This window comes from Leptonychotes weddellii, chromosome 11 (assembly GCF_054177405.1).
Source record: "Leptonychotes weddellii isolate Sample4059 chromosome 11, ASM5417740v2, whole genome shotgun sequence".
Taxonomy (NCBI): Eukaryota; Metazoa; Chordata; class Mammalia; order Carnivora; family Phocidae; genus Leptonychotes; species Leptonychotes weddellii.
Window position 1 is genome coordinate 85779714 of NC_138379.1, and position 16365 is coordinate 85796078.

Sequence of the window (16365 nt, forward strand, 5' to 3'; positions counted from 1 at the left end):
TCCATTTATAAAGTCCCAGAGAGAAGAGAGAGAAGTGGCTGTGTTTCAGAGATGGGTATTCTTGGTCTCTAAACCACAGTTTAATTCTCTAACCATGACAGTCAGGGCTGGCCAATCGCAAGCATTAATGGGAGAGCTTAAATTATAGAGGACCAAGTTAGCGAAAAGAAAAGAAAAAAAAAAACAACAACCCACCCAACTCCCAGCCACTGGGACTTGCAGCTGATAGGTAATTATCTGCTGTTTGTGCGCAGTTAGGGCTCCCTGACCCTGACTGGTCAGGGCGGACAGTGTGGGCCTGGGGAGAGGGCCGAGGAGTTGGTGTCAGGTCAAGACAATTGTGTGGGGCCCATCCAGACCCTTCTCGACTTCTTCCCCCCGCTTCTACCCCTCCACTCCCCTCCAATCAGGGAGGAGGTGCCCTCTTTGCCCACCACCCCTCCCCGAGCACTCAAGCACTCGGAGGAGAGAGGGAGTGATTAGCATGGGGCATTGTCCCCGGATAATGGGCCCCAGCTGCTGCATGAAAGCAGAGACAAAGCGCCTGGCCGCTCCACGTGCATTATCCCCTCGTTAAATCTCTGTTATTAGATTAGATTCAAAATGTATTGATTCAGAGGCTGGGGGGAGGTGGGGGAGGGAGGAGAAGCTGGCTAGTGATTGCTGAACCCCACCCCTCTCCAGGCTCTCCCTCCCTGCCTTCACCCCACCAGGCAACTTTTCCTCTCTCCTGTTCTCTTAGGGAAATCTCCCGTATCCTGACTCTGAGCTCAGCTCCTCTCCCTGGACTGTCCTGGAAACCAGGGGAGGTCCACTTGTGTCAGGACCCCTGAGGTCACTGCGCCCAGGCCACTGCTGTCCCTATGGAAAGGCAGCCTCCCCGATGGGATGGTGGCAGTGGGCTCCGCACCTTGAGCAGTGCCAGCCATGAATCCAGAGGGCTGGAGGGGTTCATGCTGGGCACTTTCGAGACCTTCAGTGGGATGTTTTGCACACATGTGACAGGTCTGGAAAGCAGGGTGAGTAGGAAAAGAAGGCGAGAGCTGAAGTATTGTGGGTGGCGAGGGAAGGCGGCAGGAGAGGAGTGGAGAGAAGACAGAGAACCAGCAAGCTTCTCAGAAACACTAAGATATAAGTGGTTTCTGGTTTTCTCATGAGAGGCAATGAGCTGAAGCAGCAGAGTGAAGGAAGGGAGCAGGTTCTGGGAGACAGAACAGGTGGGGAGGAAATTCTGGGCGTTCTCATATCCCAGACAGGGTAAAGGTCTCCTTGGGAGGAGCTCAAGATCAGTATTGATGGATGAGAGGTAGTACACTGGGGGTTCTCTGGCCCTGGGCCTCAGTTTCCTGTTCCTGGGGCAGCACAGTGTGGGTGCTGGATCGATGAGCTGATTGGCTGCGACTAGTGGAGCAGAAGGTGTTACACGGGGCGGCTCATTCTCAAGGTGGTTAATTGGCTGCCTCAGTGCTCGGCTCTGTTGCCCCATTGATTGTGGGTGAAGGGTGGGGAGGGGGGAGATGAGGAATCAATAGGTTGATTAGTGTCTTACTAGCTCTCTGGTCGGACACTTCGTCAATAGCCACCCACTTACTGACCAGTGGTGCATCGAGAGTACCAGACTGTCCCCCTTTCTCTCTCCCTGGCCCGAGGCATGAGAATCAGCCCCAGCAAATCCTAGTGGGGTGGGGCAGCTTCTGGTCCCAAGACCAGGCTCCAAGTATGAGCTTTCAGAACCATCCCGAAAGAGTTTGGATGAACAGAGCCCACCTTTAGCCCAATCTCTGCTCAATGGGAGGCAACAGCTGTGAGTGCAGCCAATCCCCAGCCCCGCACAGTCTCCTGCTTTTTGCTTGAGGACCCTGATATCCACCCAACAACAAAACAAATATAAAATCCCTAATTAGTAGCAAAAGCACATATGTCTGGGGTGGAAATAGCAGGGGAAACTTCATTCCCAATTCACCTTAGGAACCAGCAGCCAGTTAGACAATATTTAATGAGTCCAACTTTGCATGTTGGGGAACATGTGAAGAAGCTGAGAGAAGCTAAAACAGGTAAGTCTCCTGCAGTCTGTAGGCTCTCCCAGTCTTGAAGCTCCCAAGGGCCCAAGGTCTGCTGCCCACCCAGCCTCCCAGGATGGTCTACACACTAGAACTGCAGTTTGCGATCACGAGAAGGTATAACTTCGGGTGTTCCACACCAAAACCCTTATGATTGGCCAGCCCAGAATGGTTCATCCCAGATATTCCTTTTGGGTCCTTTCCCTTTAGACTGGCAGGTTCAGTCCATCTCCCCCATGCCTTCCTCTGAGTGACAGGCAGCCCGAGGGCCGGAATGAGAACAGGTGAGCCAGAGAAAGCCTCAAGCAAACATTGTGACACTAAGGTCCCTCTGGTGGGTTCTGGCATTCTTTCCTCTGAACACTTGTTAGATGGATGGAGTGAGGGAGTGATAGAGTTGGGGCACTCCTTAGCATGTCTTATAAACCCTGGTGTTTGGGAGAGGGGTCAGGATATGAGAAGCAACACCAAAGACCATGCCCCCAACTCTGCCTCTCTCGTGGTCCTGCACTTGGGTGAATGTGCCAGGAGCCGGCTGCGGAGAGTTCCCAAAGGAGATAGTTAAACTCAAGCCTTGGTTTTCCTGTCTTCCAAAGACCAAACCAGCGAGTGCTGGCCCTGGTGCTGATGTCCTTGCCTCCACGGCGGGATCCTCTAGCAGGGGGAGAGCTTGCTGCCAGCTTCCCCCAGAGACCATGAGCCCAGAATGGTAACAGGGCTGTGCAGACACTTCCAGCATCTTCCTAGGGGTTCACAGAACCAACCTTCCCACTCCTCACCTTTCCATTGCTAAGTGTTGGTTGTCCTTACCCTCCCACCTTGGATTCTACCTCCTAGTGTGTCTTAACGGCCACTGTTTGGTCACCTCCTGATTCTCCAGGGCAGAAAGCACCAAATAACTGAAACCAAAGATAATACCTCTACCTCATTTCTACCAGTAACTTTACACTTCTTCCACCCACCCAGCTGCTGACAAATGGTTAAGAAGAGAGTCTAGGGCTTCGTTGTATTTTATTGCCCCCACCTGCCCCCCACCCCATCATCTCACGGAACAAGAGTGTTCAGGGAAGTGGCCGCAGGTGAGGTGAAGAAGGAGTCAGTAGGGTCAGATAAACCTAATGAGGTGTTCAGCCCTGTGTAGCAGAGAGTTGGTTTGCCTCGAATCTAAAACCAAGGTTGAGGGAGATGAGCAGAAGTCCAAAGGGCCGTATGCAGGGAGGTGACAAGGGGGAAACCAAGGCTTGATGCACAGATCAATAGAATAAAGTTAGGGAATGCCTCGGTTTGTCCTGATCTAAGACAGCATGTTTTAAAGCCATGATAAGTTGGTGGGGGGCGGGAGGCGGGAGGTGAAAGGGTCTTGAACGCCAAGCTTTCTGGGGAAGAGTCACAGCCCCGGTTCAGAGTTTCTGAGACACACTGGCTTTGGACAGGGTCTTGAAAACATCTGTGGCATCCTCTGGGCCCTGAAATTCTCCCCTCCCCATTCTAACCAGTGCCTGACACCTCCACACCCATGCTGGGCCGTGGCCACTCAAGAGTACTGCCAGACGGACCACAGAATGATGAGGGTGATGCTGTAGGCCAGCACGGCCACCAGGTAGATTCGGAAGAGCAACCTGTCCAGCACCGAGCCCACGCGCAGCCACTCCCGGGCCACCTCTCGGCTCTCGTCTCTTTTCTCCAGGAAGCGCCTGATGGAGACCAGCTCCTGCAACAGCCCTCGCACAGCCAGCGAGGCCTCCCGCGGGGGTGGGGGCGGGCTGCCTCGGCCCCTCGGGGTCTTCTCCAAGTCCCGGGGGCCTCCCAAGTGGTTGCAGGGGTTTCCCATGTCTGGAAAAAGGGTAGCGCCGTTGGCAAAGGAGGGAGGCTCAGCAGAATGGTCCGAACACCGTCCCTTCTGTTTCTGCGGCGGCTTGCAGATATTGTTATGAACAATTTCAGACATAGAGACTACAGAGGTTAACTTACCTATTTGTGTACCCACCATGTGACTTAAGCAAATAAGGAAAGCAACACAGTTGGAGATTCCTGTATACCCCTCCTTAGTCACATCCTCCATTCACTCCCCAGGTCACTGAGATCATGGATTTGGCGTTTAATTCTTCCTGTGCATTTTTTTTAAACACACGGGCTTCCTCCAGCAATTTGATACCTATTATTTCATTTGAGCCTCACAATAGCCCGTGAGAGAGGCCGTGTAGGAGTAGTTATTACTCGCACATTTTATGCAAAGGGGCTAAAGCTCAGAGAGGTTAAGTGACAAGCCTGTGGTCACACCTGGAGCATCATTTAAATGGGAGGCCACCAAGGCCTAAGGTATCTGGGCTGTGAATCCACTGCTCTCCCCCTTATGCCTTGCTGTCCTCTGCTCCGTGACTCCAACCCAAGTCCTCTGCACCTGGAAATACACCTTCAGCTGTGGCTACCTTGCAGGTGAGCAGTAAAACTGGGCATTGGGCTGGAGTACTAGCTCACCTGTTCAAGATGAGGAGGTCTTAAGTTAACCATACACCTTCTGTAGAAGGCCCAGCTCTTGCCAGAAGGGAGGACAAAAGCGGGTGGAGTGGTTAGAGATACCAGCTTAGCAGCAGATGGGCCTGGGTTCCAGTTTCACCAGTTCCTGGCTCTGTGACTTAAGGGCCAGCTATTTGGCCTTATGCCTCTGTTTCCTCATTTGAGAAATGAGGATGGGAACGCTATTAGGGGGCCTGAGGACGAGCTGTGATAATGCACAGAAGATGCACATGCCTGGCCCAAAGCCCTGGACAAATATATCAACAAGCACAATGACCCCCCTGTCCGTCCCCGCCACCAGATGGTGGCTGTTACAATGTCTCAGGGGAAACAAGCCCCACATTCCGTGTCCCTGGCACCCCCGGCTCTCCGGCTCATAGGTGTTTAAAATTCCAAGGGACCTGGTCTCTGAGCTGATGGAATGCAAGAGTTTGGGAAATCCTGGCTGCAGACCTAGCCCTGTTGGGAAGAAGTCCCATCACTGCCTGAGGGGCATCCATTTGCTCGCTGTGGGGGCCGGTCTCAGAGAAAGGCTACTCTCAGCCCAGAAGTCTCAGCTCCCGACATGCTCAGCCACAGGCAACTCTGCTGCCTCCCCGTGAGGCCGGGCATGGGGTGCCGTGTGCAGGACAGCACCCACTTCCCAGGTCCCGCCCAGACCCTGGCCCGTCCCGTCGTGCCAGCCCCAGGCTCTCCACCACGTCCCCACGCCCAGGCCCCCTGTGTGGGACTCCCCTCTCCCTCTCTCACCTGGGCAGTCATCGGTCTTGGTGTCTGGGGAGGTGGCTGGGGACCTTCGAGAAGCCGGCTGCTCGCCTAGGCAAAGGAACAGGGCCACCCGCCCCAGAGCCAGGCGCCGCAGCCAGGCGGGCACGGGCTGCTGCAAGTCCTGCTTGTGTACCAGCCGCACGATGAAGATGGTCTCGGCCAAGCTCATCACCAGCAGCGCCATGCACACGACAAAGTAGACCCCTGTGCACACGGGGCGGGGTTGGGGCCCGCGCACCGCAGGTGGGAGGGGCGGGTTTCTCGGTTCCTCCGCCGCACCGCGCGCTTGCCCGGGGGTGGGCCTTACCAATGAGGGGAGTGCCAATGGCCGTGGCCGGCAGCGTGTCCGACACGATGATCAGGAAGACGGAGTAACCCAGGAGGAGCGTGATCTTGAAGGAGACCCTCTCGCCACTGTCTGGAGGCAGGTAGAAGCCCACGATGTCCATGAGCATGAGGAAGATACTGGGCAGCAGCAGGCTGACCGCATAGAACAGGGGCCGCCGGCGGATGACCACCTAAGACCAGGACGGGAGCTGTGGGAGGAAAGCCGGGGCAGGCGGGCTCTGCGCCCAGGAACCACCAGCCCATCCCAGACCCCCTTGCTTCGTGGAGCTTCCAGGCCGAGAGAGGAAATTGGACCGACCTCATGTTCCGCCTCTGGATCGAGGAGGAGTAAGGGACGAGTCCACTGAGTTTCCCCACCTACTTCCCTGAAGTTCCAAGGCACAAGTGTGACCCTGGAGCTGGGAAAAGGGCCGCAGAGGTTCTCCACCACCCCCCTGCCATGCCTCCCGGAGTCCACGTGGGTCTCATGTCCCTGCAGCTCCGGCTGTCGTCCCCCTGTGCCCGCCCCAGTCCCACTCACGTAGAACTTCATTTCTGCATAATGGTTGCTGTCTTCCATACTGAACTCCCGGAACTGGGTCAGCACCCCCAGAAGCTCCCACTCGCCCTGGTTCATGAAGAGGGTCTTGTCGAGCTTCACCTTTTCCGGCAAGCGCCACAGGGAGATGTTGATGTCCTGGACTGAGAGGGAAGAAAGCAAGCCGACTCTGGAGGCTGCAGACCCTGGGATGGGGCTTAGCTCGCTCGCCTCTTGGCCTGCAGCCTCAGTCTCCTCAGCTACCAAATGAGGTAACATGCACATGGCACCACCCATCTGGGGTAGAGGGGCTGGAGCAAGGGGAGTGACAGCCTGGAGGAAAACACACAGTGAAATGCAAAGAACCAGAACCAGACAAACGACTTATTAGAAAGCCCCCTCTCTCCTTCTCTCTCTCTCTGTCTCTGTCTCCCCTCCCCCACCCCCCGACACATACCCCTTCCAAACCTTCTATGTTTCCATTAGGGTTACCGATTTTTGAAATGAACAAAAGTCAACATTCTTTACCTTTCCCCTGATAGGGCTCCCTGCCCTTAAAAGTGAGCTAAGGTCTCAGTTGGTTAACGTCCAGGTCTTGATTTCAGCTCATGTCAGGATCTCAGGGTTCTGAGATTGAGCCCCACATCAGGCTCCGTGCTAGGCATGCAGCCTGCTTAAGATTCTCTCTCTCCCTCTCCCTTGACCCCCCCCCCACTGCTAGTGCCTGTGTACTTTCTCTCTAAAGAAGAAAGAAAGAAAAAGAGAAAGAAGGGAAGAATAAAGGTGAACTAGGGAAATAAGTGAAATCTTCACTTACAGAATAGCAGTTTTACTTCTCCGCATCTATACTAGAAAAACAGATATATACTAGAATGCCAGGAGTATCCATTACAGCAAAATATAGGGAAAGATCTACATGTCCACCAATCAGGAAAAAGCTTACTAAACTATGATGCATCCAAACCCCAAGCTATCCTACAGCAGGCAACATTTATGAGAAAGATCTAAATATGCACTTACTCGGAAAAATGTCCAAGACCTCTCGTTGAGCGAAAAGAATCAGATAGCAGTAGCATAAATGACACATTTAGTAAAATAAAAACATATGAAATTATTTCCATGGGCTTTCCATAGATGTGTATGCACAGGTATATGCCAAGCATAGAGAAGGATCTGGAAGAATGTGCCATATGAAGCTTATACTGCTAAAAGCTGTGAAGTCCTGGTGTGGCGAGTTTTTGGTGAGGAGTTTGGGATTGAAGGTAAAGGTGAAAAGTCAAAGATTATTTGTAATTCTGGTTTTTGTCCAGGGAAGTTATACGTTATCTTTGTAATGTACAGTTAGTGTGATAAAATCAGACAGAGGCGGAGGATGCCTTTTTGCAGGAGCATCACGCTCACCTCACTAGGCTATAGTGAGCACCTGGCATTCATCCACTAAATAAAAGTTGCTGAGCACCTTCTTTTGTGCCAGCCACTGTCCTGGGCGCCTACCGGTGGGTCAGAAATCGTGGTCCTGCCCTCTCTGGGCTTATCTCTGCTAGAGAAGCAGACATTGAACTAGCACCTAAGCGTGCAACGGAAGTGGGGAGAACAGGATGCTATAGAACTGCGCAATGGGGAGGCCTAGTCTGGAGAGGAGACGGCTTTCCTTGAGGCACTGAGCCAATGCGGGGATTAGGTGAGCAGGAGGCTTGGCCACACTAGGAGGGGCTGGGGGCAGGAGTGGGGTGGGAAGGGGAGCAGGAGAGGGAGGGGGAGGGGGCTGGGGGGCCCAGGAGAGGAAGCAGCCTGGGATAAAGGGAGAGAACAAGGGGCTTCGGGGCTTGGAAAGGAAGGCAGGGGGGCTGGAGCCGAGCTCAGGGGAGCATGCACGGGGTTGAGGCTGAAATGGTGAGCTGAGGGCAGGCCCTGTGGGCCAGGTGAAGGATCTGGACTCTGTCTCAGGAGTGCCAGGAAGCCTTGGAGGTTTTTAAGCAGAGAACATGTGATCCGATTTGCATTTTAATAAGCTCTCCCCATTTGCTATGAGGAGCACGAATTGGAGGGGGCAGACTAGGAGGTTACTGCCGAAAGCTGGGGGAGAGAGGAGGGAGGGGTGCGTCAGTGTTGAAGACAAGTGAGGGACACTCAGGGCCACATCCTGGCCTTACTGAATGTCCTGCGCCAGTTTACATGGTCTCACTGGACGCTGGCGACAACTGAGGGAGGCGACAAGGGCAAGCACAGAGGCCCGTCTGGAGGAGGAGACCCAGGCTCAGCGGCATTAAGGAAATAAGCAGGAAGTGACTTGGATGAAGGAGAGAGCCTCCTGGGGGTGCTCCTCCTGCAGGTGCTCCAGGGACCACCCCCCTCCACGCCCCGCCCCCTCCCGGAGCCCTCTGCTGTACTCACTGGTGTGCAGCCAGCTGGTGAAGGTCAGGGAGCAGTTTTGCACATCGAAGGGAAAGTTGTAGATGTCGAGGCTACAGGCGGTCATCACCTGGAGGGGCTTGTAGTTCTGGACCTCGCCGTGATGCCCGACGTACACGTACGGGATGCTTGGAGACTTCCCCACGTCCACACTGGCCAGGGAAGAGGGTCAGTTTGGGGGCTCAAGAAGCAGGTCAAGCTCTGGGAGCCTGAAGGTCTCTGAGCAACGCATCAGGGATAGAAACTCAGGAAGGGTCTGGGCAGCAGGACAACCTGCACAGTTTCCTTCTTATCTATGGTAGGCTTTCTTACCGGCCCTTGTCAGGGCTACTTTCCAAGCAGGAAAGGGCATGTCTCCTTTATTCCCCTGGGAACCTAGCCACAAAAGGCAGGCCGGGAATCCATGCACCTCACAGCCACCGGCTCTACCGTGCATGCCTAGCTGTCCCTACGCCACCAGCCACCCAGCTGGGCAGAGCTCAGCTCCCGGGAGTAGCGGCTCAGTGACAATGGGCAGGCTCAGTGGGAAAGCAGGACATTGGATTCCGTCCTGACTCAGGCTTCTCTTTGCTCCCCATCCCTAGAAATCCTGTTGACGTGAGAATGATTTTGCCTGGAGGAGAAGGAACTAGAGAAATCATTGAGAAGAAGTGAGGCAAGGTGGGAAAGTTCTGCAAGACTTAGCCCCACTCTCTTGGAATGTCCCCAACCCCGAGGCTCTCCCAAGTGACCACCGCAGCACAGAATGGCCTGAGCTGGGCGTCCTGAGCCTGCAGCCTCCTGTGGAACCAGGCTGAGAGATGAGAAACCAAGATTCAGGCTACTTCACGGTTTAACTGGAGATCCAGCCAGGAACTGGGATCCCTCCAGCCTGAGCTATGCAGATCATGGGGCTCTAGGTCAGCTGCCTCCCCTGAAAAACAGTGTGAGTGGCGCCCCAGGCTTTGGATAATGCAGTGCCTGCTGGGCGGAAGGCTACTGGCCCCCGGCCACCTCCTCCTTCCAACCGTCTCCCACAGCCGTCTTCCGTGCCCTTGCATTCAGAAGCCCAGGCAGAGGAGCCTGAAGGAGCCTGAAGGATGGGGGGATGGGATGTTACCCGGGGCCCCATGAGACAGTGTTCAGCTGCTGGTCATAAAGGATGGTGGTACCCACTTCTCATCGGGGGTACAAGCTGGAGATAGCCAGTCACTTGTGTGACTGGCGAGGTCTGAGCATCTCCCAGCTCCAAATCACCCTGTGACCAGAGGTGGTGACCCCTGGGGAACTTCATCTCTTTTGGTAACCTCACTGTCCCCTTTAAAAAGGCAACTGTCCCTCATTGGGCTATTATAAAATGGGGACTCATTCATCAGCTTCCCTTCCCCAGGAAGGGGTCCTCGGACCAAGAAAAGCGAGGTTTCAACATCAGGCATAGAAAAAAAAAGGAGTTTTAAAAAGAAAGGAGAAAAAAAAAACCACAAAGGGGGAATTGGGGCCCAAGCCAACCCCTACAGTTACCTACAGTTCTGCAGGCCTGGGAGGGACCTTTCATGCAACAGCAGAGTCTTGTCCCCATGCCCTGTCCTTCCCCAGCCCCGGAGCCACTGGGCCACCCAGCATTGCATGACAGCACTCACAACTCATTGATGAGAATGTCCGGGACCCAGATGCTCTCAGTGGGGATGGACAGCTTGGTGATGTTGTCAAAGTCCTCGGGGTTCCACTGGAGAAACTCGTCAGTCCAGTACTAGGGGAGGAGTGGGGATGGTCACAGGCAGCCCCCTCCATTTTGGGCGGGGGGCAAGGCATCAGCAACTTGGGATGACTTCACCACTCGGGGGGAATCTGGGTATTGATGGCCTCCAAATCACTCGGCAATACCTGAGGGTCCCCCCCCACCTCTGTGCTCACACTCCCAGCATGCAAATATGACCCAGGCAGATGAAGCCTTGCCCGGGAAAGGCATGCGGTCATTTCTCCTGTTTGAATATCCCATGCACCAACTGTGGGATCTTGGACAAACAGCTTCTTGGGTCTTGGTCTGCTCACATGTAAATTGAGATAATAACACGCGCCTCACAGGGCAAAGATGGTTGTTGTTAAGTTTTGATCAATGCATTGTTCACCATCCTGTCAGAATGACTGATCTAAAATGTCAACTTAACCATGTCACTCCCTTGCTTAAAACTCCCGTGGCGAACCTTGCACTTGGGATAGAGTCAGACCTCACGGCCAGCAAAGGCCTGCATCATCTGACCTACAGCATTCTCGCTAGCTTCATTAATTCTGCTTCTCTGTAGCTTCTTGCCTCCAGCCGCGTGCAGTGAAACCCCCCACATCTCTGCACATCCGCGCGCTCCCACACTGCAATCCCGGTCTTCTCCCTGAGGGAGGTCTTAATCGTCCCTCCAGACTTAACCAAAGCATCTGTCTGCTCCCTTCTCCAGGAACCTTCTGTGACCCCCACTTCCCAGGCTGGGTGTTTATGTGCCTCCTCTGTGCTCCCATGGTTGGCATCTCGTTCTTGCTGCATTCACTGGTCTGTCCCTGTGTCTGTGGCCCCCATAGCCTGTGAGCTCACTGCAGGCAGGGCCTGAGTCTAGTTTGCGTCTCTGATTCTGGCCCCTTGGCATAGTCACTGCAACACCGTAGGTTGGCATCCCCTCACTGCCGGGCAGACAAGTGACCCTGAGGTCCAGGGATGGGACCTAAGCCAGATGTCCCAGGACAGGAGCTCCAGGCTGCCTATTCTTGCTGGGCCCCTTCCCTTGACGCAGGGTGTGCTCCGTAGTGAGAGCTCTCGGTGAGGCAGACGAGAGCCGTCCGGCAGGAATCAGCATTCTGGCATCTTCCCCCACCCCACTCTCTGCCTGAGCGGGTGGTAATGGCGTATGCTCATGAGGAGCGGGAGGGATTTAACTGAGAGCCACATATGCCAGGCGTGTCCCCAGACAGAGCCTCTCTCAGGTTTGAGCGCTATGAACCGGCCCCATCCTCCTGCCCGCTCTCCCCAGCCACTGTGGTTCCCTCTGGCTCTCATGCCTGCCCCAGAGCTCAGGGGCTGCCAGAGCAGACCAGCCTGTGGACGGCAGCCTGCACGGTTTGCCTGCCCTCCCCACCAGCTCCCCGCCAGATGCGTCGTAAAGGCCTCAGAGACTTTCCACCAAGTGCCGGAGCAACGCGGGTCAGAAGCTGAGAGAGTGGGGAGGTGGCCGAGGGGGTGAGGACTCGGGGGATGGAATCAGCCCGTGTCAATCTCCCCGTTTGGTTGTCATCATATCTGGCTTAATAGAAGGAAGAACTTTCTAGCAATTAAGAGTTGCCTGAAAGTGCAGTTGCTGCCCATTGAGCTCCCGGTCGCTGGAGGTATTCCATCAACAGAGGCTGCACAAGTCGTTGTTTGAGATGCTGTGAAACCCTCAGAAACCAGAGGCGTTTGGAGGATTTCTCCTCCACTGAGTGTTGTTACGCTTCCTCCCACTGCTGGTCCTGAGATGAGAGGGGCCCAGACTCCTTGTCTCATGAGTCTGCCTCTGAGCCTCTCCCCTCCCCTTCCCTCGCCAAGGCCTCTGAGGGTCCTGATTCCTTTGAGATGGAGGAATCCTTCCTGGAAGGGGAGGCTCAGATCCCAGGAAATGAGGGTGGGCGCAGGGCTGGTCGCTCACCTGCCGGTACCAGATGTAGGTGGTCAGAACCTGGTTCTTCTCATCCTGTGAAGGGAAAGGGAGCTCAGTTTCAGTGGCCCTGTGGGCAGGCGTCCACCTTGCACACACCCCCCAAAAGGGGCTGCCGCTTTGTGTTCCTATTCCTTTGGGGAGAGAGAGTGACGAAAAGGGGGAAAGGGGCCAACCAGGAAGAGTTGGTCTTTTACTAGACACACCTAGGAAGAAATACAACCAATTTTTTTAAATTTCATATATATATATACACACACATATATATATACACACATATATATATTCTACTATTTTCTATTATGTTATACATATTATATATATGCCTCTTACGTTACATATATTTTACATATATAATATATATAACATAGAGATAAGAGGAGACATATAGAAAATATCATCTCTCTCTCTGTCTATATATTTTTACGTATTTGTATGCCTATATACCTGGATCTGTATCTCCCTCCTGCCCTAGTGTGCAGGCAAGAGGTGCAAAACAGCATTGAGAGGAAGATTCATCACTGGTTTAGGATTAATTCTGCAACAATCCTTTGGCAACACCTGCCATGTATCAGGGGCCTGTGTAAGACACCAAGGGCCTAGAGAGCAACAGGACAGTTTGAAGCCTCACACAACTCACATGGAGACGTGGTTACCACGATACAATGAGTGAAGAACCACATGTGGGAAGTGGTTCTCCAGCCGTAAGGGTGGGGAGAGGCAGCCACACAGGTGACCCCGCTTTCTGGTTTGGGCAGCTGTGCAGGTGTTGGGTGATGTCATCTGTCCTGACACGGGTCTGTGCCAGATCGCAGGGACTCCGGGTCCTTGAAGGTCCGCTGTACTGCCCAGGGGGTGACCTGGCCTTCCGTGGTCTCCCACCCCAAAAGGTCCACCTCTGAGCAGGGCAGGTTGGGGCCAAGTGCTCACCACGCTGAGGATGGCATAGATAATGACGTCGATGGCCACGGTGGTGGGCTTCCTCCAGTCCCGCACGGGCCGCACGCCCTTCTCGTAATTGGCCAGGAGGTGATCTGACAGCCTCAGCAGAGCCGGCCTGGAGGCCTTCTGGGCCTGGTGATGCCTCCAGCGCCTGGCTGCGAAGAACAGTTCAAAGTGGGCATCAGAGCCTGAGGCTTTCCGCAGTTCTCTTGCCCTGGTTTGAAAGCTATTAAAAGGAAAACGTCTCCACTATTTCCACCTCAGATCCCCAGATCCCCCCACCGACTGAAATTCCCATCATTGGAACATTTTGTCTGCAGAGAGTCCTGCCCAGATCCGAAGCTGTTGTCTCCTGAGCGTAACCGACGCCGTCATTTACGTGAGGGAGGGCGCTAGCTGGGCTGCAAAGGCAGGTGCTGCAAGACAGGTGAGGTCTAAGGGGGCCAAGGGCTGAGAAAGGTTGAGAGCAGGCGCCTGCCAGAGGAGGTGGGCCTGTGGGGGACGGATGAGGGGCACTGGGGAGCCAAGGAGGAGTGGCCCCGGGACGTGGTACTGGAAGGAGAGGGGGCTGCAAGGAGAGGTGGCCCCAAGTGCACAATCTCTAAGCACCAAGGTCTGCATGAGGGTTTGCCTCAGCGTCTGCCCAGATCCCCGTTGGCTCCTTGACCCCAGCCTGCTATTGATGAAGAAAGAGGGGAGCCATCCAGTGAACACTGACATTCCTTTTCCTTCCTGCAGAACCCCCCCCGCCCCCCCCGCCCAGTCAGCCGTGCACACACACAAACTCCTGGGAGCGGGTTGGCCAGGACTCCTTCAGAGGGCTGCTCTGTGGGCAGATCTGGTAGAGGGAGGAAGAGGGTTAGGTGTGGGGTGTACGGGAGGTGAGAAGAAACCGAGTTGTCCCCAGAGCTGGAGGCCTAAAGGACCAAATAGTGATGAGGAAACCCAACCCCATCCTATGGGGATTTCATGTGTACCTGTCATCCCTCTGGGAAATAGTAGAAGCACTTCCTGAGAGAAGCCAAGAAGTATGAAGGTGAAAGGCATAGGGCAGGGAAGGAGAACGCCCTGGAGGGCCAGGGCACGGGGTGTGAGAGGACCAGCAGGGCGCCGCCTGGGTCCTTCCTGCAGCAGGTGCCTCTTCTCTCACCTTGTCTATGTAGTGTGTGCAAACCATGCAGCCAACGGCTCCTACAGACCCCCCTTTGCCTCCCCACCCACCTGTCTCTGATAAACCTTCCGTTTCCCTCAGAACGACAGGGAAGAGCAGAAAGAGGCGGGAGACGAGACCATTTATTGAGCGTCTCCTGTGGAATAACATCAGTGAACATATTATTCATTTCAGCCTTGGAGCAGCCCCCTGGGGTGGCTGTCACGACTACAGCGTTTACAGATAAGAGTCCCCGAGGCTCAGAAAGGTGGGTCCTGCGCCCTGCAAGTGGAGGAAATGAGATTCAAATCCAAATCTCTGTGTGTCTTCACTACACCAGCAGCAGCCCTGATCCCATTGCTGGGAATCTGACCAGACTGGGCCCTGCAGGCCTCAGAGCAAAAGGCTATGGCTGGGAGGGATGGTACTTCTCTTCAGCCAGGGAAGCCCCCCAGACCAGAGTCTTAACATGCAGCCTGGGTCTGTTGTCCCACTGAGCTTCCCCAGTGACAGCTCAGGGGAGAAAAACCATCGTGCACTTAAGCTCTTCCTATCCGTCCAGCCCCGGGACAGCATCCTAACTGTGCTTCAGCCCCCAGCTCCAACCTAGCTCTGGATGGGGAGAAAACCTTCCGGTTTCCTCATCACTATTTGGAGTCAATATTGTTTGTAGCAAAAGGAAACAGATGCTTTTGTGACCCCAACACCTTGTATCCCAGGAAGGCAGGAAAGGGTGGGTGGGGGAGGGAATATGGAGAAGTTTGGCGTCTCTGGAGTTTAGCCTTGGAAGGGAACTTTAGGAAAGGAGGCCCAGGAAACCTGTGCAACAAGACTAGGGAAGTTGAGGAAAGATGGCTCTGTTAGTTCTGGTCTCCACTCTGTTGCGAAGGCGCTGTGTGACCTTGAGTGAATTCCTCCCCCTCTCTGGACCACAGCATTCCCATTTACAACAAGAAGGGGTAGACCAAGTGAGCTCCAAGGTACCTTGCAGCTGCCATTCCATGAGTTTGGGGGCAGGGCAAAGAAGAGAGGAGCCCCTCTCTAGCATCTTCGTACACACTTCCTAGTACCAGGCTGCTGTGGGCCCCTCTCAGCAAGCCCTGCCCCCACCCGCGCTCACCCACCTCAGCTTTGGAGGTGGACCACAGTGCCTTAAAATTCTCTCATGCTCACCTGTGGCAAGATCCCTGACTCTCCTACAGCAGCACCCACCCCAAAACCCTCCTTCCCGCGACCCTTGGGGGAATCAAGCATCCCCTGCCCTCCGTCGGCAGGTGGCCAGCGACTCCTACGCGCTTGCCCCCGGTCCCCTTACCTTCTCCCTGTGCCAGGAGCGTGGGTAGAAGCAAGGCCAGCAGTGCCTCTGGCACCCACAACAGCATGGTGAGCTCTTCCGGGGTGGGGTGCCTTGGCGGGGCCTCGGGGTGAGTCGTGCTGAGGAGCAGCCTGCCCACACGCTGCCAGCCTCGTGTCTCCAACAGCCTGCCTCCCGGCGGGCTGCTTTCCACACCTTCTGAGGCTGCAGCCTTACACAGCCCGGGGCCACCAGGGGTGGGCGGCCGCCAAGTTTTCCTGCAATCAGTCCCTCGGCTGGATCAGGTTTCAGGGCGGGAGGGAAGGAGAGGGAGCCAGTGAGAGAGGAGCCCGCCCAGCTGATGTCATGCGGCAGGACTCGGTCCACCCATCTAGCCAGGTGGCCCGGCCAAATTCCCCAAGGAGTAATGGGGTGGGGGTGGGGCGGCAGGAGCCCCTGGAGCAAGGATGCGGCCTGTGTGCTGGGAGGTGCTCTGGGTTGCTGCTCTCATTTATGTCAAGTATGGTTTGGTGGCATGGGGCTGGGGCAGGGAGGGGTGAGGCAGCGGGAGCAGGGAGGCCATTCCTTTACACCACAGGGTGATGCGTGCCCCAAGCTAAGCAGGTGACCGGGCATCCTTGGCGGACAGAAGAAGGGGACCCAGGGTTACCACATGTCTGCTCGTTTGTCCTCATCTACAT

General features: G+C 55.0%; 1 protein-coding gene across 1 annotated transcript; it reads right to left on the reverse strand.

The window, feature by feature from the left end:
- Window positions 1-3065: 3065 nt before the first annotated feature.
- On the reverse strand, window positions 3066-15966 carry HTR3A (5-hydroxytryptamine receptor 3A). The gene is made up of 9 exons (XM_006735358.3): window positions 15686-15966; window positions 13209-13375; window positions 12270-12314; window positions 10242-10351; window positions 8605-8774; window positions 6214-6374; window positions 5653-5863; window positions 5328-5549; window positions 3066-3893 (listed from the first exon to the last, which is right to left on the reverse strand). Exons 1-9 carry the CDS (start codon window positions 15750-15752, stop codon window positions 3595-3597), a joined length of 1452 nt encoding a protein of 483 aa, XP_006735421.2. The 5' UTR covers window positions 15753-15966; the 3' UTR covers window positions 3066-3594.
- Window positions 15967-16365: the final 399 nt, after the last annotated feature.